At 40.4% G+C, this 23,166-nt stretch overlaps 1 protein-coding gene across 1 annotated transcript; it reads right to left on the bottom strand.

The window, feature by feature from the left end:
* Nucleotides 1-453: 453 nt before the first annotated feature.
* Nucleotides 454-22,224, bottom strand: LOC311077300 (integrin alpha-L-like; the record flags this gene model as incomplete). Its single annotated transcript, XM_084139120.1, has 10 exons — nt 22,094-22,224; nt 21,145-21,259; nt 10,993-11,123; nt 10,741-10,883; nt 8,278-8,428; nt 2,269-2,404; nt 2,103-2,191; nt 857-986; nt 698-779; nt 454-586 (listed from the first exon to the last, which is right to left on the bottom strand). Coding segments are annotated over exons 1-10 (1,152 nt in total), but the record flags the coding sequence as incomplete, so codon positions are not given.
* Between the last annotated feature and the right edge of the window lie 942 nt (nt 22,225-23,166).

Here is a 23,166-nt window from a genome sequence, read left to right as displayed (position 1 = left end):
AAATATGAAAACAACATGTTCCAATAACACTTCACAAACACAGTCCCACAACTTACTGCCTTCATGTTGAACACTAGAAACTGAAGCGGTCTCTGCAGAAATGATTTGACTCTTTTCCTTGTTTTACATGCCAATGTAGAGCCCATAATGTAGCCTAAGTGAACTGCTTTTTATTACTGATAATTAAAACTGAAATGCTAAAAATATATATTTTTTTTATTAAAAAAGCCTAAATGTAATACTTTAATTCTATTAACTTTACTAGAATTAAAATATTACAGTTGCTACAGTACATGGTAGCTAGGTGGTTGCTAGCCAGCAGTTCTGAGTCATTAGGGTGTTGCTAGGTAATTGCTTTGATGTTCTGGGTAACTTGTAGGGTGTTTATAAGTGGTTTCTAGGGAGTTCCTAGAGCTTTGTAAGGATGTTTCTATGTGGTTGCTTGGCAGTTACTAGGGTGTTGCTAGGCAGGTACTGAGTGGGTTGGTAGGTGGCCGGTGAGGTTTTGGAGATGGTTTCAGTGGGTTTTGCAAGAGTGTTTCTAAGTGGTTGCTTCTTCCGTAGGATTTGGGAAGCCCTGCTCTTGCTGATGGAGAGTGTTAATATCGTGTCAGAGGGTTCTTCTTCACTAACTTGTTCTCCGGTGATGTTCCTTGTTCACTGTCCATGCGCTTTCATTCTTGGTGAAGAGGGTCACCAGACCCCTGGTGTTCGGCCCGCGGCGCCCCCAGAGAACAGAAGAGAGACGCCGCCTCTCATTCCCAGAACAGCAGAGTAACCTGAACATCAACAGCATCATTAAAACATGCACAGACACTTCACATCAGACAAGGAAGGACCAACAGCTTCAACACACCCATGTACGAGTCTTTGCTGACAGATGGATCCTTAATCTCGGTCTCTTTAAATCCAGATCCTGATCCCGTCACTTCATACAGAGATCCACTCCAGTCATTAGATCCAACCGAACCCACAATCACAGAGTCCTGAAACAAACACAGCAGTCTCCGCTTAAGCTGCGGCAACACTAAAGGATTTTTTCAATCTTATGAGATTTTAAAAACGTGAGAGATCATAAACATGACGATAAGAAATCTAAGATTTAAGCGTTTTGTTCCTCTAGTGTGTGGAGTGTCTCGATGTGACCAGGAAAGCACACCACACACTAACAGATTCTATGCACAAAGTCTGTGAACACAGGAAATCTTGCACAATCTCTCCCATCAAACGTGACTTTAGAGTAAACAAACATGGCGGACAACTGGCAAGAATAAATGGCGCTTACAGTGTATGGACTGCTTTTTACAGAAAATTTCTGGGGGGGAAAGAAAAATGTTTAGATAAAGTCATGGAGATGGTGTGAACATGGACTTTATATATTACAGCACAAGCTGGAGGTGAGTCTTCAGTCAGTTCGCTTTCTGATTGGGTATTGTTTAGTTTCACATGATAATCTCAAGTAGTGTCTGCCGTTTGTCCTTGGGGATCTCCCCACACAACAGGATTTCTTATTTATTCATTTCATTCCCCATTTCAAGATTGGGGCGGCTCCGATGTTCCTCCGAGCAGATTCAGTCAGTCTTAACACTTCTTACACCACAGGAAAATCTGATAAGATAATCTGTAGAACCATCAAGATAATCGTGACTTTACCTAGGATTGTCGGGAGGGAAGAAATAGGTCCAAAATCGCCCTGAATGTCTTGTAGTGTAGGTATACCCAGCATTACATACAATAATCACAAGAGATTTATAAAAACAGCTCTTCCGATCTGAGCTGCTTTTCGCAATTTCCAGGGGTTTGTGTGCGAAGGTTTGTATCTGTCCAGCTGTTTTCACGCAGCACTGCTTGATACAGTGACAATCAGTCTCTGGATCTTACGACATCTGCGAGGTTATTGGCATCGAATCAGAGTTTTGATTGTGACATTTAGCAGCAAATAAAACAAACTGGTCTCTCCGAACTAGTTATACTTCAGGACTCATAATTAACATCACGTGGCGACCCAATGATGAAATATGATTTAGGAAACCCTTTCTCAATAGAAATCATAAAAAAGCTAAATATACATTATATACGTACATATATGGCATATTTCTTACCTTGTGGTAGAGGACACTGAATCCACTTTCAGTGTCACTCTCTCTGTCTGTCTCTTTCTGTCTGTCTTTGCTGTGTGCGTCCTTTGACACTGAAACCACAGAAATTAACTCTTAAATTCATTAGCTGCTTTTTTTAATGTCCATTTTCTTTACGCTTGCATTTTACCTTCAGTGTTGTAGATATTTTTTTGCAGGTTGTCCAGAAGTCCTATGAGTCCATTGTAGTTTTGAATGTAGAAGGTGTTGTTTGTTTTCGGTTCTGAAGCCAGGTCATGGAGTTTGGCTAAGGTAACATCTCCCACCTGACAAACAAAACTGTCATTAAGTCTGTCTGTGCAAAAACAATTTTGATAACATATGAATTGAAAAACAGCTCATCATTTTTTTTTAACTTGGATGTTTGTTTTTTAAAAATGAACTGAAAAATCAATTGAAAACTGCATCTTTTACTCTGTTGAAACTGTTGACATCAACAAACATTGAGTCTTGGGTTTTTTCATTCAGTGATGTCACATACGCTTAATGTTGGGTAGTTATGGACTACTTATTTGGATTGTCATCAAAATACAAGCGGTTCTGGTCACTTAAAGCTGTAGTGTGTCATTTTTGACACCAAACAAAACTGTAAAAATAAGGACTTTCAACCGTTTGCCAAACACACTCCCCCATCTGGTTGTTGAAGTATGTTTGAAGTCACCGTTATGGTAATTAGTGTGCCCTTGGCCACTGACTTTGGTTGAATTAATTCTCTTTCAGCAATTGTTAAAAGTGCCTGATATCAATATTGTCTACAATATGTTATGCTCCTGACTGCACCTTTTATTATGTGAACTTTTTGGAAACAGTGACTGACTGCTGGGTTTTGACATATGTGACTTCCCAAATAAGTATTAAAGTCTTTAAAAACAGTAACTTTCAGCTTTGAACTTTCATTATCAAGTTGTTATTAACTTTCCAATTGACAGAGTTCTTCATATCTATAAATGTTTTTGTTTTGCATTGTACACCAGCTCCTTTTAACTGATTTGTGTACAGATCTTTTGAAACAGGAAACAATTCCTTTGAAGCTTTTAAACATTTTACCAGTGACATCGATTAATAATGTAATCATAACTAAAACAATTTTCAGTTATACTTTCAGCAAAGGGAGCCAAAAAAATAAAAGACAAAATTTTAATCATATAATTCAGTTATGAAAATTCATATGTTTTAAGCTTATGTGGCAGTTAAGATCCCGCCCTATTATTTGTGGTGAGTGATGGGTGTGACAGCCTATCGGCAGCCTTCCCTGGCCTATTTAAGGCGGAGATTATTTGTGGTGAGTGATGGGTGTGACAGCCTATCGGCAGCCTTCCCTGGCCTATTTAAGGCGGAGATTATTTGTGGTGAGTGATGGGTGTGACAGCCTATCGGCAGCCTTCCCTGGCCTATTTAAGGCGGAGTTCAGGCCACCTGGGTATGCGTCATTGTCACTATCGCCTTTGATTGGGTGCGCCCGCACCTCTGCTGAGCCAGACTAGAGTCCAGATTTGTGCACCGTTGCTTTTGGGTGCAGGCTGTCCTCATCACAGTGCAGCTTATGTGTTTGGCCAGATGGAACACCGGTACGTTTGCGGTTCGCCTATTATAAACGAGGCTGTGAGTAACTGAGTATTCTGTGGGTCTAGCGATCTACCATTGGTGCGTCAATCTGTTTCTGAGCGGTTCATCTCAGTGGACTGCGGGGCAAATGCTCCATAGACAATGTCGTTAAGACTGCATTGTTTGTTCTGCTGCCATTAACACCACTAGTGACCATTTTATTAGTTTGATACATTACTTTGTTTGTTTTTTTTTGTTAGTTTATTTTGTCTTTGAAGATTGCTTTAAGCCAATGCTGGTGGACTAAGTGAGTGGCCAGTCTCGGAGCCGTCATTCAACGTGAGACGTAGCCTACTATCCAGGGTGGGAATTATACCGCGGCCACGCGGCCATGGCCGCCGTTGCCCTACACTTTGGCCTTCATGCCCCGTGAAAAAAAAATCATCGTACGGCCACAGTGGCCTGTGTGCCCTGGCCCTGTCCAAGTTCCACCCAAGTAGTCTCTGAACTTCAATTAGTTTGTGGATTCGCGCAGGTGCAGTGTCATAATCACATCGATGATCTCACGCATCAAAACAGCAGTGCAAGAAGCATGTAACGTCATCACCAACAGAAGAACGACACTCTGTGGTCGACACTGGTGCATAGATATATACACTAGATTTCGCCTTGGCTACGGCATTCGTTCATGAACTGCCGTAGCCAAGGCGAAATCTATATGTCTATCTATGCACCAGTCTGCGCACACGTCACACAGCAGGAAGCGCGGGCGCCCTCAGATCACGACGTCGCTGTGTTACAAGAGGTAAAAACGATATAAATACTGTTCGTTTTCTCACACAAACCGCTCGTTTCGTGTCTTAGGCCATCAATGTGTACTTACGATGGGGAATTGTTTAATTTGGACTCTGTGGATGCTCTTTGAGACCGTGACCATAGACCTGCATTATATGACTGACAGACAAGAACGGTTTGACCTAAAAATATCAAAATCTATTTGCTAGTAGATAAGTGCCCTTTTCAGAAAAGGGCCCTATGCAAGGTTCCAGAGGTAACGGCGTTGGCGCACTGAAGCGTTTTTTTTTTTTTTTTAATAGTTCAAAGTTACTATAAGATGTTACGTCCTATGGTGTAATTTTATTTTATATTATTATTTTTTTTGTATGTTGTGTTTCTGACCACTAGGTAGCAGTAGTGGTCGTTTTCTCCATGCCTTTTTCTGTGCAGGTAAAGCCAGGTGAAGGTGATCTCCTCGACTGATGGCTGCTCATTTGGAATTGGTCTTCTCCTCAACAAAAAGAGTTTAAAGCCTCGCTAATCTCCGTTGAAAGGGGGGGCTTTTTGTTGTTCACTGCTAGTTGTATCTCTGTGTTGACTCTAAGTTTTGCTGCTGTTCAGGTGTGTCTGATCTAGTAAACTTTCAAATTGTTTTGTTGTTAACTTCTAAACATTGCTACATTGAAGTAGAGACTTTTTATTTCTGTTGTGAAACTAACTGTTAAAAACTGAATCTCTGTTTTTCCTGTAAATATTGTAAATCTACTTAAACTGGGAGTTCTAGGGAGTGGGTGCCCTTTTTATTATTTTGTAACTCTTTTCTCCTGTTTAAAGTAGAGAGGGAGTCAGGGAAGTATTTTGTTGTTTATTTCCTTTTATTTTCCATAAGGTAAGTGTAGAGTTTGTCCCCATAGTTAGAGGCATTTTTGTTTATGTACTTTCTTTGGGCTTTTCTCCCACTCCTGAAGTCTTAATACTCCCTAAATAGTGTTACATCAATAAATTTGTTGTAACACATTTCTGTTGTTTTGGTGTAACTTTTGGAGCCATTTGTTTTGTTCATTTTTTTTTAGTTACTTTAATGCTGCTTTCTCCTACCCTAGACTGGGTGGAACGTAACAAAGATTTAATGTTATTACATTGACAAACTATAACTTACATCATTACAAAGATATAAGACTCACGTTTCAGTATTTGACCACTATTGTATTCTGAGAAATTTATATTGACAGTTATGTCTTAATTTGTGTCAGGAGTTATGAAATGCAAAAATGAGTCGATACCTTTAATATGAATTATGAGCGTCAGACGCTCCCATTCATAAAAAACTCCTGTGCTGTCGTCATGAAAGCGATTCACAAAACAACGTCCCTCACGGCTTTTAGCTCAAAAGTGTGCAGATTTGGAGAAATATTGATATATTCTCAGTTTACATCAGATTTCTATTGACAGGAATAATATTTTATTGAATTTATAGCCAAATGCGTCGATGTAATCATTATGAGCGCTGTATACTGATGTGCTGTTTTCAATTCATACCAGCCTGAGGGCGCTCTACTGAACATTATAGTCCATATTTGAAACACATGAAGAAGAGCATTCGACAATGCAGGAAATTATTAATTTATTGGCATTTATGTTGTTTCTGTTGTTGTGTGAGGGTGTATACCTTCTGGATGTAATGGCGCTCTCTCTCTCTCTCTCTCTCTCTCTCTCTCTCTCTCTCTCTCTCTCTCTCTCTCTCTCTCTCTCTCTCTCTCTCTCTCTCTCTCTCTCTCTCTCTCTCATTAAAAAATGTTTTGTTTTTTTTTATTAAAAAAGTCATAATCCATGTCTTATTCCAAATTAGGATGTTATGGTATCAATCTGAATGGGAAAACCATCGAATTGTACAATGGCCTTTGTGCCCTGTCATATGGCCTTGGTGCCCCTAAAAAAAAAAAAAAGATGGAGGCCAAATGGCCTTGCCCCTAAAATTACATAATTCCCACCCTGCTACTATCAATGTAATTTAGCCCTTACCTTTTGGTTATATTGCCACCAGCAGTTTGGTTATTTTGCTCTTTGATCGGTGCTTTTCTTAAGGACTGTGAAAAGTGAGCTACATTCTGTTTTGGATTTGTTTTCTGTGATTTCAATTAATTGTTTTCATTTTGTATTTCACTTTATTTTTATTTTTTTGTTTTACATAGCATTTGGCTGCTCTGTTTATGCTGAAATTAGCCTGGGTTTCCCCATACTGCCTTGCTCGCAGCGCGAGTTTATTCACGCTGCTAGGCAGTCTGGACACCATGGACCAGATTTTCCCCTGAAAAAGGGAACCAATCACAGAACGGGGAGAGAGCAGCAAGACGATGACGACACCGAAGCAGTTCGTTTATATCTATGGATCCAACATGGCATCAGACTCGACGTTACCTTCTACCCTCATGTTTATCTTGCACAAACAGTAATATCCGCTAAACGCCATCGTGTACAAATAAATCCTTGACCCATCGTCTTTTTCCTCGTTGAATTTCTGTCACTCTACATACGTCATCTGGTATAATTGAAGCGATTGGCTATGAGCTACGTACAGGCGCATTTGATAGACATTCAAAGTGCCCAATAAACGGCTCTGGGCATTCGTAAACCACGCCTCAAATACGAGAAAATGAACACGTGGTTCCCAGACCAAGTCTCAAATGAGAATTGGTCTGACGTTAGCCAGGCTATGCTGAAATGCCAATCTGATGTGAACTCCTTGGGAAACACTAGCCAGCTTAACTTCTGTGGCCAGTAATTTGCCAAGTGTTGGCCTCTTTTATAGTTCGAATTTGTTCTGCTATAATTTGTTGATGCATGTGTTTGCAGCTAATTGTGAAATTGTATTGTGTTTTTTTGTTTCTTTCAGAAGCTGAAGGCCCCCGGGGTAGGGAAGCTAGCTGTTTGTGCCCTTTTTGGTGGTGGTGTTTCCTTCACCGAGTGTTTTGCCGTTGGCACCTGCGTTTCTTTCACTTAGCAAGTGTGAGAGTGAGAGTGTTTGTGTGGAGTGGAGTTTGGTGAGTGGTGTGGTCTTAGGATACTTACTGCCCAGCTAGCTCCCTACTGGTAAGCCTCAGCCTGAAAGTGTTTTGTTGTTTTCTGTTTTGATGCACACCGAAGTGGTGTAAAACTCTTGTCCCCCCTGGAGTCAATAGCTTTTTATATATTTAAAATAATTATTATTGTGAAAATAAAGTATTTTTGTTCTCAGATCCACGTCTCTTGTCCTCTGTGGTAGCGAACCTGTGTGTTCTTGTGAAATTTCCCCGTTCAGTGAAACGGGATGGCGTAGTCTGCTCTTTATTCCGCTATATTCTTCTCATAAGTGTAACTTTTGCCCTTCCACCACCTCGCCACAATCATATTGTTTTTCATTTACATTATTAATGTGTTAAATATAGAAATATGCACGCAAAAACAATGCTTGCATACAGACAGCTGGCCTCAACACACTCAACCCTGCCAGGCCAGCTTCACCAGCTCCAGCTTCACCAGCTCCAGTAGGAATCAATGCTGGTTTATGCTGGATTTTTCATACTCATTCATTTCTACTCTATCCACAAACAGTGACTGACAATTGTAAAACTCAATTGATTCAATAATGTCAAATCGATAATGTGATTACGCTTTCTCCAATGGTAGAGCAGTGGAGAAGAGTATGTGCTTATAAAATAAAATAAAAATAAAAGTGTTACAGTGACTGATTCACAGTGAATCTGAACATGAAACTGCACACCACAAACTATCTGAACATACAATGTAAATGACAAGCTTGAGCTTTAAGGAAACTCACCCCAATAACGAGGCGGAGGATATTTTGCTCATCGCATCTGTTGAGGGCATTTTCATCATCAAAATCAGAGGGTTCTCCATCTGTGATGATCACCAGGACTTTCTGAGCACTGAGATCGGCTCCAGACGACACGCTATTCAGGAGATTCTTTCTGGTAATAAAATAAACTAGTTTAAAAAAAATGTTTTATGATGGCTTGAGAAAGCCTGACCAAAAAGTTGTAGTTTTAAATGCTTGAGGTTTGAAGGTTTTCAGTTTAAATACAGCCATACAGTCTAGGTAGATAGATAAACAGTTAGACAGATTCATAGATCACTAGACAGATAGGTTTTAGGGTCTTCTGATTGGTTGCTAGGCTGTTGCAATGTTACTACTATTTTATTTGGGGTGGTTGCTTCACTGTAAAACCTTGCTGTAAAAACACGGCCAAATTCTGACAGTAACATACCATTTTCCATTAAAACACAAATATACCATAGTAATCAATCCATTCTGGGTAATATTTGTCATTTTCGAGAAAAAATCCAACAGGAATATACTGTGAATTAACAGCGACACAAGAGGTGGGTAGTAACGAAATACATTTACTCCGTTACATTTTACATTTACATTTACACATACAGTGAGGTCATAAAACATAGCATATCAAAAGAATTCAAACCAAAACACATAAAAGATAAACAATAAAGTAAGAGCCTAGTAACGACACTAAAAAAAAGTGCAATTACATGATCTTTTCAAAAATGCATACACCATTTAGACGCATTTTAATATGCTTGTGCAAAAAGGTACGTTTTAATCGATGTTTTAAAAACTTTTAATGTAGGGGAAGCTCTGATCGATAGTGGGAGTGTATTCCATAGTTTTGGAGCGTAAACTGAGAAAGACCTATCACCCTTTGTTTTCAGACGGGTTTTCGGGACATTTAATAATAACTTAGATGACGATCTAAGTGATCTCTGAGGAGAATATGAACTTAAAAGTTCAGATATATAATTAGGGGCCAATCCATTTAAAGCTTTAAACACATAAGTTAAAACCTTAAAATCAATTCTCTGTTTCACCGGGAGCCAATGGAGAGAGGTCTGGATAGGTGCAATATGTTCTCTCTTTTTTGTCCCAGTGAGGAACCGAGCTGCAGCGTTTTGGACTTAAGATCTGAAGAATCAAGGCTAGGTTTTTTTTAGCAAAGGGTGGATCACAGCGTGTTTTAAACAGGATGGAACAGTGCTGCTATTTAGAGAGGCATTTATAATGGAAAGTACACTAGGCAAAACCACATCCAGTACCTCATTTAAAAGGACAGTGGGAATGGTATCCAGAGAGCAAGTAGTTAATTTCATTTTGGAAATCAAAGCCCGCAAATTTAATCTAATCCAATTAGAAAGAAGCCCAAGTGTGTCTTACCACATCCGTTACTCATGGTATAGCATACTGTAAAGTATATTACAGTAAAGAACTGTACAAACGGTGTTGCCAGTATTTTACCCTTAATTTACAGGACAACGTTTTACAGTGTAGGATGTTGCTGCGTGGTTGCTAGGGTATTCAGGCTGTGGTGTTGATATACGGTTGTTAGGGTACTCTGAATGGTTACTAGGGTGTTCTGGATGGTTGCTATGGTGTTCTGAGTGGTTGCTATGGTGCTTTGAGTGGTTGCTAGGATGTTCTGGATGGTTATGCAGTTGCTAGGGTGTTTTAGATAGTTTCTAGGGTGGTTAGTTGTTAAAATTTGCTAGAGATAGGATTTTCGTTTGGCTGTTACTGCAAAAAAAAATGTAAATCAAATTGGTTAGAAAAATGACTTCATGATCAGACAGATCAGTCTGAAGGACTATAGAGAGCTTGGTGGAGATACTCTAAATGAGTAATTGCTAGAAAAAAAATAAAAAATTTAAATGAAAGTGAAAATCGATCCTATTTTGGGCCTGCTCTGAAGTCTGCTACAGGAAATATGTAAGTGGTAACAGATAGACAAAATATTGCAAGACAATTCAGATCAGCCTGAAGATCTCTGGCAAGTTTGCTTGGAAGCTCTAAGAAGAGTTGGTCAGAATTTGTATTCTCAGAAGAAGAATAAGTTTACACAGAATATCAGTAGGCTGGCTTCCTCAAGCCAACACTTAGACTAAAAAAAATGGACAACATGTCTCCACTTCCTTCCACTTTTGATAATTAAGAAACGAAAATATCCCATTGGATTACATGGAGAGGGAGGGGGGTTTCACACATGAGCCAGCACAATCACATATGAACAGCTTTCAGTCTCCACGGCAGTGTGCTTCTTTCTACACCAATGTGTTTCACAGAATGACAGTATAGACTTCAGCAACAGTGTGTTTAACATAAAAGAGCAAATCTACAGAAAGAGCCATCCTTGATTTTCATTTGTTAATTTCAAGACCTTTTCTCTTAAAGTGTAAATTCATCGAGCATCTATAAACAAATGAAGGTTTCACTCACAAGACATAGTCGATTGCTCCGTGTGTGTTTGTGTATGCGTGCATGTGTGGCTCTTTCATGAGTTTGTCTTCAGCGGAGCCGTCCTTATACTCGTTGAAGTCAAACACAGTCCTGAATATAGTTGCAAACTGGACAGCAGCAAACTGACACACAGAAGGACAAACAACAAGCACACGTGCCGTTAACATCATTAGCAAACCATAGACCATTACATGTCCATATTTCCACATTAATAGTGCTGGGCTGATTTACCTTTATGGATGAGTTTGAAAGTTTTTTCATAACATCTAAAATGATTTTTTTGTTCATTTCAAACTCGTTCAATACCAAACTTTTAGATCCGTCAAAGAGAAACACCAGATTGACTTCTCTCTTCGTGCATTCTGCAGAACCACAAGATATGGAAACACATCTGTTACGCCAACTTCTTTTAGCAATCAAACCATAAATTATTGACAAGATGACCAATAAATCCATATTTATCAAGGATTTAAAGTAATATCTTTAATAATTTCTTTGGTCTTTAATGGGGTCATGAATTGAGAAATCAAATTTGCCTTGATCTTTATACATAGAAGAGGTCATTGTGCTATAAAATATCCTGTATCAAAACTCAAAACTTCCTTGTTAGTTAAAAATCAACTTTTATTGAACTAAGTTCCAGAAAGAATCTTTTCTGATTGTCACATTATGACATGAAAAGCGCGAAGAAAAGCTTCTCCTCTACAGAAGATTGACGCCTACTTCTGCATCACGTCTTTAGCTTCTCCCAACGATTCACACACGTCATGTAGTAAACACCAGACAGACGCAAACACAGGATTTATCCAGCAACAAAATGCTCTGAGAGGATTAAAAGACATTTTGCAGCGCTGAGTTGTGGAAAAACACAATTTTTCCAGTGCCTTCCTTGTCCTGTTATCTCCGTAAAGCTGCTTTAAAACACTCTGTATAGTAAAAAGCACTATATAAATAAATGTGACTTGACTTGAGCCTGTTCAGCTCCATGCTGTTCAACCTCCTGCCTATATGCAGACTCATCACCATTGTGTATGAGACCGATGGTGGTAGTGTCGTCTGCAGACTTCAGGAGTGTGACAGAAGAGTCTTCGGCAGTGCAGTCATTGGTGTATAGTGAGAAGGAGTGTGGAGAGAGACTGTTGCCTATCTGTCAGAAAGCTGGTGATCCACTGACAGATGGGTAAGAGTGCTGATGGTGAAAAACAGGATCCTCACATAAGTCCCTGGTTTGTGCAGATGTTGTAGGATAAAATGCAGTCCCATGTTGACCGCATCATCCGCAGACCTGTTTGCCTGATAAGCCAACTGAAGAGGATCCAGCAGGGGTCCAGTGATGTCCTTCAGGTGTGCCAGCACCAGTCTTTCAAACGACTTTATGAACAGTAACGAGAGAGCGACAGGTCTGTATTAGTCCAGTGATTTAGGGTTTTTTGGGGGGGGATGGGGATGATAGTGTGGAAGGTTTGAAGCAGGAATGGACTTTGCACAGCTCCAGTGATCTGTTGAAGATCAGTGTGAAGACTGAGGCCTGCTGGACAGCACAGGTTTTTAGACAGGCTGGTGAGACACCATCTGGGCCTGGTGCTTTCCTTGTCTTTCTGTTTCTGGAAGACCCAACGCACATCTTCTTTACAAACCTGAAGAGCAGGAGGGGGGAGAGTGGAGGTTCGGGAGGTGTTAATGAATGCGTGGTGAGAAGGTCAGAGTGTCTGTGGGATGTGAGACAGGGTTTTTTCAAACCTGCAATAAAACTTTACTTCAAAGTCTTGAATGTGGCACATCCATCGGAACAGGGTGTTGGAAAGAGAGAGTCAAAAATAGTTTTTTTATATATAAAAAAAAAATCTTACTAACATTATAAGTTGACCTCAAAGAATATTATAATTCTTTTTAATGCAGTTCATGACCCCATTAATCGAGTTGTCAATAAACATCACTCCTACTGAAATGTTACTTACTACAACCCCATTTCCATAAACGTTGGGACATTTTATAAAATGCAATAAAAACAAGAATCTGGGGCTTGTGGATTCTCTGTAACCTTTATTTAACTGACAAAAGTACAAAGAAAAGATTTCCAGTGTTTTCTCGGGCCAAATTAATTGTATTTTAATATAAACAAATTTTGATTTTGATAGCTGCATCACACTCCAAAAAAAGTTAGGACAAAGAGGCAAAATCAAGGTGAAAAGCTTATAGAATATCCAAGTTACCCTGTTTTGGAACAGTCCATAATAAGTAGGTGAATTGGTAATTGATGAGGGTCTCATGATTGGGTATAAAAGGAGCATCGTCAAACAATTCAAAAATCACATTTCCCAATGCAAGATTGCAAAGTATTTCTCCATCTACCATATATAATATTGTGAAAATGTATAGGCTCAGGAGTACCGTTGTCACTTAACACAGTCTGCTGCTGCACTAGAAATGGCATCTGTTCACAGCCGAGATGCAAACGAGTTCTCTGGGCCCAAGCTAATCTCAGATGATCCAAAACAGAGTGGAAATCTGTGCTGCGGTCAGAAGAGTTCAAGTTTCAGCTTGTTTTAGGGAAAAATGGACATCAAATTCTCAATCTCAGCCATTCAGAATTGCATCAGCGACAGGTGCAAAAGCAAACATCTGTCATCTATGGAGGAGCATCAGTGCAAACGACATGGGTGACTTGCATATGTGTTGTAAGAACTGATTTTCCTGCTAAGACAAAACTCACCCTGAAATAAAGCAATAAAACACACCCTGGACAGAAGATAGCAAAGACAGAGCACAGGACTTGGATTGTCCTGTCCAAACTTTTCTCTTTCCTTATCTCTGCATCCCCCTCTCCCTCCACCTCCACCCCCACCCCCACCCCCACCCCCACCCTTCCTCTCCCTCCACCTCCACCTCTACCTCTCCACCTCCACCTCCACCCCCACCCTTCCTCTCCCTCCACCTCCACCTCCACCTCTCCTCCACCCCCACCCTTCCTCTCCCTCCACCTCCACCTCTACCTCTCCACCTCCACCTCCACCTCCACCTCCACCTCCACCCCCACCCCCACCCTTCCTCTCCCTCCACCTCCACCTCCACCTCTCCTCCACCTCTCCTCTCCCTCCACCTCCACCTCCATCTCTCCTCTCCCTCCACCTCTACCTCCATCTCCACCCTTCCTCTCCCCCTGAGTCAAGTCACCAAAAGTTCAAAAAAATATTGGTACAACCCTTTTGTTCTGGTCTGGGTATTTAAGGGTAGGTGACAGAGCAGTTTTTGGGAACCTGTAACCAGGAACATCCCCCATACAGTGCTATTCCACGCGGGACTCAAACGGACTATCTCTGGATCAGATGCCTATCATTTATCTCGTTGCGAAACTGGGAAGACATGCATTTACCAAAATGCCGATGTTCCATAATTCAAGTGAAAATCATCTCAAAATTAATAATTTTTATAGTCCTGTATATTGAGTTCCTTCTCAAATAGACACCATATCTGGAACTGAAGCATCTTTGCGACACAGTACCTATTGCTGTCTGGACATGTGCCACACAGGAGTCGAACCCACAACCTGAATGGTTCATGGCTCATGGCACGTGGTTTAGCATCTTGCGCCACTCAGTTGATGCTGACTTTCCAAACTGCCGAGGAGAGGCTTCAATCTAAGAATTAGCAAACAAAAACATGTTAACCAGATTAGCATGCTAAGCTATCTTAATGCTAATGTAGCTTATGGTTAACCTGATAGCTGAAGAGCCACAATGCATTCGTAAATTGTAGCATTTAATATCATGATATTATATTGTAATTAATGGCAATGTCCTTGTTTTGTTCTATTATAGCGCCACCAAGTTAGTGCAGTTCCACCGCTTTTTTTTTTCTCAGAGTGAGCCCATACATGTGTGTGTCATTTTGTTTTAGAGTTATAGACATTTATATGTATGAGAGCATAAAAAAATGACCCATGGACGACTTTGAATTTTTTTGCCACTTATTATCAAAATTTTTACATTTGCCCATTAGCGTTTGGCCAACGACCTATGTTTTCAAACTTCCTACGGTGGTTTCATCTCGATCGTTCTAATGGTTTCGAAGATATTGGCAAATGTTTTTTAAGCGCTAAATCACAACGCTACACAAACAGTAAGGCGAAACCTAGTATGTTTGGTATCGTTGAACTCGGCAAGGATTCAGGAACCTAAGGAGATGACTCGCGTGAAAATAAGTCAACCACACCCAGAGTTATAAGCATTTGGAAAAAAAATTACCACTAGGTGGCGCTGGCCCAAAACTTCTCAAGCTCCTTCAGGGCATCGTATTGATGACCCATAACGAGTTCCGTAACGAAACGTTCATGCGTTCATAAAATACAGCATTTTAGGTCAAAATTCAAAATGGCAGACGCCTAAAATGGTAGATATGGAAAAATGGCAAATGTTTTCCATATCGGAAACCCTAACCCTAAACCCTAATTGCTTCCTGCTCAGCTACTGTTCGGACGCTCTTGCTTACTGCTCCGCACTTTGCTCTATCGCTTTTACATTTTATCTCCTATTTTTTTTTTATTTCCTTTATTTTATTTCCTTTTATCACCTAATTTTAACTTCAGCAAATCAGCACAGTGCTCAGACGACAAAGTTTGGATTACTACAAAAACTGAGAATTCTTTTACCCGACCAGCTTACATTCCGGGAAAGGAAAACACAACTGCCTCAAGGATAGGAGAGAAAATGCCTCCTCTGGAATCTACTTGCTGCACTAACTGCCACAGACTTTTACAAAGGATTGCAGTTCTTGAAACAAAGTTACTTACGGGACCACCAAACCAGACGGAGCACACAACAGAGCTTCGTCATGGACACCCTCAGCATACCGGTGAGTCCCATGAAACTAGTGCTCCTCGACAGGTAGAGAAACAAGCCGATCGACTTACTAATCGATGGCACAAACAGGGAGCGAGACCCAAAGGCACTCGAGACATCAGATTGTCACGAGCATCACATATTGCCGCAGTAGCATCCTCTACCCCAGATACAGCTCTGACAAGGATTGCAAACACTGGTCTCCTACCACCGCCTATACATCTTGAGAACAGATTTGAAGTGCTAATGAATGTAAATGAGGAATCCCCAAATGTGATGAATGTGATCGAACTCAGACTGAATGGGCCAGTAGCTAACACTGATGCTAACTGGCGCTCAAGGTCGAGCAGACAGCGGCACTCAGCTCAGAGCGCAGCCGAGCCCAGGACTCTGATAGTGGGGGACTCCATAATCAGAAACATTAGCAGCAGGGATACAACTACATGCTGCCTTCCACAAGCAACAACTTCTGATGTAAACAGGGAACTTCAGAACATTCTGATGAAACATAAGACTGCAAATCGACTCATCATACATGTGGGGAAGAATGATATTCATAAAGAGCAGTCAGAACTCCTTAAGAAGGATTTCAATGAACTTTTTGAAACACTTAAAAGACTGAAAGTTCAAACATTCATCAGTGGACCACTCCCAGCAAGAGGAACAAACAGGTTTTCACGGTTGCTTGGACTTAATACATGGCTGCAAAAAACCTGCAATATAAAAGGAGTGAACTTCATTGACAATTTCAATCTTTTCTGGAGTCAGAGACAACTTTTTCATCGGGATGGCCATCACCCAAACAAACTTGGTTCAAGAGTGTTAAAGGACAATTTATACTTCTCCCTCAATCATCCTTCTGCAGTGTGTGCCAATCCACTCAATCTGAACGGCACACACACACCTGGACACAGTATGAACGACGACGGGACTTCACTTCAGCAGCAAAATGGACATGATAACACCACTCCGCCACAACAACCTCTGCTCACGGACACAATCTCAGCTGAGCTCTGCCAACAGAGCTCACCACAGACAGACATATCAGAACTGCTTGAAGATTCATCACCCAAGGACGACTTCCTGGAAAACAGCCAGGGAAGCCAGGACAGCATATCACAGCCTCCGATAACACCAGAGCAACAGCCCCTTTCACCAGACACTTTCTCCCTCTCCCCAGCATCAGCATCGCCACTACTGTGCTTCTCACAGAAAATGGAAGAACTAGTGCATGCTGGAACCAGACTTTCCCACTCTTTTGCTGCAAGCCCCCAGATACCAACCAAAAAAAGACAGGCACCATTACCACCCAAGCCTGCGGGCCCAGCTCGCCCTCCCCCTCCTCCTGTGAGAGCTCTTCGGCCTCTGCCACAACGCCAGGGCCCACACCCTCCTCCATCAGCTCGAGGTGAACCAAAAACAACTGATACCAGCTCTCAGTGATATGTGTCGGGTCCCCGTTTTGATAACAGTAACTTTCTCAAATGTTTACAGAACAAACGGGAACCCAGTGTGCCTGTATCTTCCTCTATTGCTGTTCTATTACAAGATAGAAAGTCTAAGGCCTTCAATAGCCGTACAGCAAACCTAACTAATCTGGTGCCTCTTACACGTCAAACTAATATTGCTGTGGGGAAAAGTAAGTCTGTTAAGTTAGCACTTCTAAACATTCGCTCACTTAAAAATAAATCACTTCTAGTCAACGACTTAATAACCACAAACAATCTGGATTTTATGCTTCTGAATGAAACCTGGCTACAAGACAGCTGCAGTGCAACAATCCTCAATGAAGCAGCCCCTCCTAACTTTACTTTTATGAGTGTCTGCAGAGCTGTTAAGAGAGGTGGGGGTCTAGCTGCTCTTTTTAAAGATATCTATCAATGTAAGCAAATATCACTTGGGAATTACTTGTCTTTTGAATATCTGGGTATTGTGTTAAAAGGTGCTCCACGCATTTTACTTATCATTATTTACAGGCCTCCAAAATACTCTCCAGCCTTTGCTGAGGACTTTACAGAACTGTTATCAACAATTATCTCAGAGTTTGACTGTTTTGCCATTGCTGGAGATTTAAACATCCACATAGATAATGCAGAAACCAATATGGCAAAAGAAATCAATACTGTTTTAAAAACTTTTGATCTGACTCAGCATGTACATGGACCCACACACAATCGTGGACACACTCTAGATTTACTCATCAGTAAGGGTCTAAACATTTCATCGATTGTTATTAAGGATGTAGCACTGTCTGATCATTTCTGTATTTTCTTTGATATATTGATCTCTCCTGCCACTGAAGCTAGATCTGTGTCTGTCAAGAAGAGATGCTTAAATGAGAACACCAGTGTACTATTTATGAAGGCTATATCCTTAACACCAAGCATATCTGCAGACTCTGTTGATTTTCTCCTTGATTCCTTTAACTCAAAAGTTAAAAGTGTAATTGATGATATTGCTCCTGTTAAAATCAGGAAGAAGAGTGGCAGACAAAAAGCACCTTGGAGAAACTCAATAGCAGTGCAAAATATGAAAAGACAATGCAGAAAAGCAGAGCGCATGTGGCGGAAGACAAAACTTGTAGTCCATTATAACATCTACAAAGACAGCATCCATGTTTTTAATATGGAACTAGGCAAAGCTAGACAGACTTTCTTCTCAAATATTATAAACAGTAATTTAAACAACACACGCACTCTTTTTGCTACTGTAGAGAGACTGACAAACCCCCCAAGCCAGATTCCCAGTGAAATGCTCTCAGACAACAAGTGCAGTGAGTTTGCTTCTTTCTTCTCTGAGAAAATCAGTAATATCAGAAAGGTGATCAGCACATCCTTGAGTTGCTCTGGGGTTAGACAGATCAAACCACCTGAGAAAGTAGTTACTATGTCTGACTTCAAAGAAATTGATGGCAAAATTTTGGAAGAAACCGTACAGCACCTTAAAACATCAACATGCGCTCTTGATACACTTCCCACATCATTTTTCAAAAGTGTGTTAAACAGTTTAGAAGCAGATCTTCTAGAAGTGGTAAATGCCTCACTTCTCTCTGGGAGTTTTCCAAACTCCCTGAAAACTGCAGTTGTCAAGCCCCTCCTGAAAAAGAACAATCTGGATAAGACCATATTAAGCAACTATAGGCCGATCTCAAATCTTCCTTTCATAGGCAAGATCATTGAAAAAGTTGTCTTCAATCAGCTGAACAAATTCTTATGCTCGAATGGATACTTTGACAATTTTCAATCTGGTTTCCGACCGCACCACAGCACAGAGACAGCGCTCATAAAGATAATAAACGATATTCGCTTAAATACTGATTCAGGCAAATTATCAGTGCTGGTACTACTCGACCTCAGTGCTGCATTTGACACTGTCGATCATAACATACTTCTTGACAGGCTGGAAAACTGGGTGGGGCTTTCTGGGATAGTCCTAAAATGGTTCAGGTCATACTTAGATGGGAGAGGTTATTATGTGAGTATAGGAGATCATAAGTCTGAGTGGACATCCATGACATGCGGAGTCCCTCAAGGCTCGATTCTTGCGCCACTCCTGTTCAACCTGTATATGCTCCCAATGAGCCAAATAATGAGAAAGAACCAAATTGCTTACCACAGCTATGCAGACGACACACAGATCTACTTAGCCCTATCACCTAACGATTACAGCCCCATTGACTCCCTGTGCCAATGCATTGATGAAGTCAACAGTTGGATGTGTCAAAACTTTCTTCAGTTAAACAAAGACAAAACTGAAGTCATTGCATTTGGAAACAAAGATGAAGTTCTCAAGGTGAACGCATACCTTCACTCTAGGGGTCAAACAACTAAACATCAAGTCAGGAATCTTGGTGTGACACTAGAGTCAGACCTTAGTTTCAGTAGTCATGTCAAAGCAATAACTAAATCAGCATACTATCATCTAAAAAATATTGCAAGAATTAGATGCTTTGTTTCCAGACAAGACTTAGAGAAACTTGTTCATGCTTTCATCACCAGCAGGGTGGATTACTGTAATGGACTCCTCACTGGCCTTCCCAAAAAGACCATAAAACAGTTGCAGCTCATACAGAACGCTGCCGCCAGGATTCTGAGCAGAACCAGAAAATATGAACATATCACACCAGTCCTCAGGTCTTTACACTGGCTCCCAGTTAAATTTAGGATTGATTTTAAAGTATTATTACTGGTATATAAATCATTTAATGGCCTAGGACCTCAATACATTGCAGACATGCTCACAGAATATAAACCCAACAGATCACTCAGATCATTAGGATCATATCAGCTAGAATTACCAAGGGTTCACTCTAAGCATGGCGAGTCCGCTTTTAGCTATTATGCTGGAACCAGCTTCCAGAGGAGATCAGATGTGCTCCTACAGTAGTCACATTCAAATCCAGACTCAAAACACTTCTGTTTAACTATGCATTTACTGAATGAGCACTGTGCCACTGTTCGTCCGAATGTTTGTACTGTACTGTATCTTATTTTTTTAACTGTTTTAATTATTATTATTTCTTTTTATTATTTTAATTATTCTTCTTTCTTTTTATTATTTTAATTTCTTCTATGTAAAGCACTTTGAATTGCCACTGTGTATGAAATGTGCTATATAAATAAACTTGCCTTGCCTTGCCTTGCCTTGCCTTGCCTTGCCTAACCCTTTTGGACAAACCGTTCAGAAGTTATAAGCAAATAACCATTTTTCATATTTTTCATTTTTCATTCCGGACCAGTAGATGGCGCTGCACCAAAACGCAGCATGTAGACTCAGGTCATGCGTGTGATGACATGTACCAAGTTTGGTCTGAATCTGATAAAGCGTTGCAGAGATACAGCCTTGCGTCTGTTTTCGCAAGCGCTATGTAAAATTAGTTTGCCTTGGAGGAGTTCGAAAAAGTAGGTTTTTCGGATAATTCAAAAGGGCGGACAAATTTTCATGACGGAAAATGAGCTAAGGAGCGCCATGAGCCAATGAATCAGAGGAAAAAAATATTTAGTTTCAGCCCTTATGGTTCAATAGTTATTAGCATAAAAATGAGTGAAACTTTGGACAGTTGGTGGCGCTAGAGGGATTGAGTTAGAGACTCCAAATTTGCTATGGTGACTGTTCAGACTGTCCTCTATCAGTGTGCCAAATTCCATAACTTTCCTGCAAGCGGTTCTATGGGCTGCCATAGACTTCCTTACAGAAGAAGAAGAAGAAGAAGAAGAAGAAGACTAACGATTTCAAGAAGTGCCTACACACTTTCAGTGCTTGGCCCCTAATTTAAAAGGAAAGGTGATGTGACAGTTGTAAAGTTGTTCACTGAAAACATTGGAAACCTTTCTTTGTACTTTTGTCATTAAAATAAAAGTTTAAGAGAATTAACAAACCACAGATTCTTGATTTTATTGCATTTTACAAAAAGTCCCAACTTTTCTGGAAATTGGGTTGTTACAAACTAGCACATGGTGTACAGTATTAAAGACTGAAATAGTTAAACTGCATTCGGTGCTAAAAGTGTCGTTATCCGCTGGTTTCTGTGTCAGACTCGTCAGACCTTGGTAAGCGGCGGTAAAGTTTGAGACGGCCTGTAAACTGCTTTTGAAAGGGTAGCAGACTGCGTTCAGATACGAGTTTCCGTCACACTCATGAGGAAGATACGGACTGCAGCTCTGAGAAAGAGACACAATAAAAGAGACAACAGGACGATCAAATCACACAAAAGATGAAACAAAGACTCCAGTGCTAAAATGAGGAGGCAGAGAACATTCCTGCAGTGTTTCCCATTCCTCAATGGACACAAGTAAAGAAGAGACAGTAGCCGCGTTTCCATTACCCTTCAAATTGCGCAAATTAATATTGCAAATTGAAAAAACGCCCAATGGAAACACGTCAATTTTGCAAAAACTCCCATTTATCGCAAAAAAGTTTTTTACGCTCGCATGAGGAGGCTTTTCAGGCAATTCGAAAAAGAAATATTTCGGAAAACTGCAATGGAAACCTGTGTCACCTGATGTATAGATGACGCGGTGTGTGGACAGAATACGAGACGGAGTTCTTTTATTAAATTCATACAAGACAAAAGAATTACGGGAATACTGGATTCTAAACCTCAAAGAAATGCCACAATCAAGACCTCGAAGCAGATCTGAGGGAGAAACACCCAGAAACTCCTCATATGAGCCGCTCACAAGTATAAGGGTCGTTCCTCACCATTAATGCTTGGAAAACACACATACGTCTCCTTCCATTAATAATAATGGCCAGTGCAGTGGCTGGGATATAGTACATAAACCTACCAACATTTGTTGCCATGATTTTTGGAATGATTTTACTTATCACAAGAGGAAAAATCTAGTTTTAGTCGCATAACATCAGTTTATGGAAACGCCGTCATTTCACAATAGTTTTTTGTCGACATTTAGAAAAAAATCTGTAATGGAAACGCACCTAGTGATGAGAAGTCAAACACTGAAGTGACTAATGAAGGAAGCAGTTGAACTTACAGTCAAGCGTCCGACAGCATCAGACGACACAGCAGAAGACATGCCGAAGAACCGAGCGCTCTCTGAGCCTGTCAATCATCACCAGAGAGAGAGAGAGAGAGAGAGAGAGAGAGGGGGGGGGGATACACAGAGACTTTGACTTTTAAGACACTTTAATTTACAAAATAGTAAGAAATCAAAATGAAAAAAAAAAAATAATTAATAACAATTCTTATTACCAATTAAATACCAGATTCCCTGATTCACTTATAGTCACCAAAACCGCTCCAACACCCCATCTCCATTCAAAATAAGAGACATTATTAGTGTGCCGATAATAGGTATATTCAATGACAAAAGAGTCTGAGGCAATAATACAATGCAATAACCTCCACTGAAGGTCCCCGGCATCTCTTAGAGATAGGGGGTTTGTACAGTAATCTCCAGGATGGATACACCTCATCAGAAATAGAAAGCCAAGTCCTCCATTTAGTATCCAGTCTTTGTTTCAATTGTCCAAGATGTACAGACTTCACACAAATATGATATAACATTTTTTTCTCAATACAATAAAATACCAAATCCCCATAACCTTTCAGTAAGTTTGTTAGACTTGTATCATCAACTGATTCCAAATCTTTAAGAACCACCTTAAATTCAGGAAATGTCTGAGGAATAACGCCATTCAGAAAAACATTATTTATAAAAGAAGTCAACATCGGAGGAAAAGAGGCCTTAAGATTCCTAACTATTCCCACCACAATTCTAACCGAAATTAGCTCAACTTGATTAGCAAGTTCATGTTCAGTTCGCCATTGGCCTTTTGTTAAATCAATCAAGTCCATAACTTCCTGCATTAAAAAAGTTGGTGATTAAAGATGAGGACACATTAGATGGCATTTCAAAAAGAGGATTAAAAAAAGAGGTTCTGCAATACCATAATGCTCATCCTCTTTTCTTAGCAGTTTAAAACAATCCCATGATTTAATCACTGATCCATAGAAACTGAAAGTGTCACGGTTTTCAGAGGCATTGTTTCCTTCTTGTCTCGTGCCTTTGTTATTTGTGTGTGTGTCTGTGTCGCGTGGGTTGGG

This window comes from Abramis brama (genome assembly GCF_963993115.1).
Source record: "Abramis brama genome assembly, contig: SCAFFOLD_132, whole genome shotgun sequence".
In the NCBI taxonomy this organism is placed as follows: Eukaryota; Metazoa; Chordata; class Actinopteri; order Cypriniformes; family Leuciscidae; genus Abramis; species Abramis brama.
This window is presented reverse-complemented; position numbering and strand designations above follow the sequence as displayed.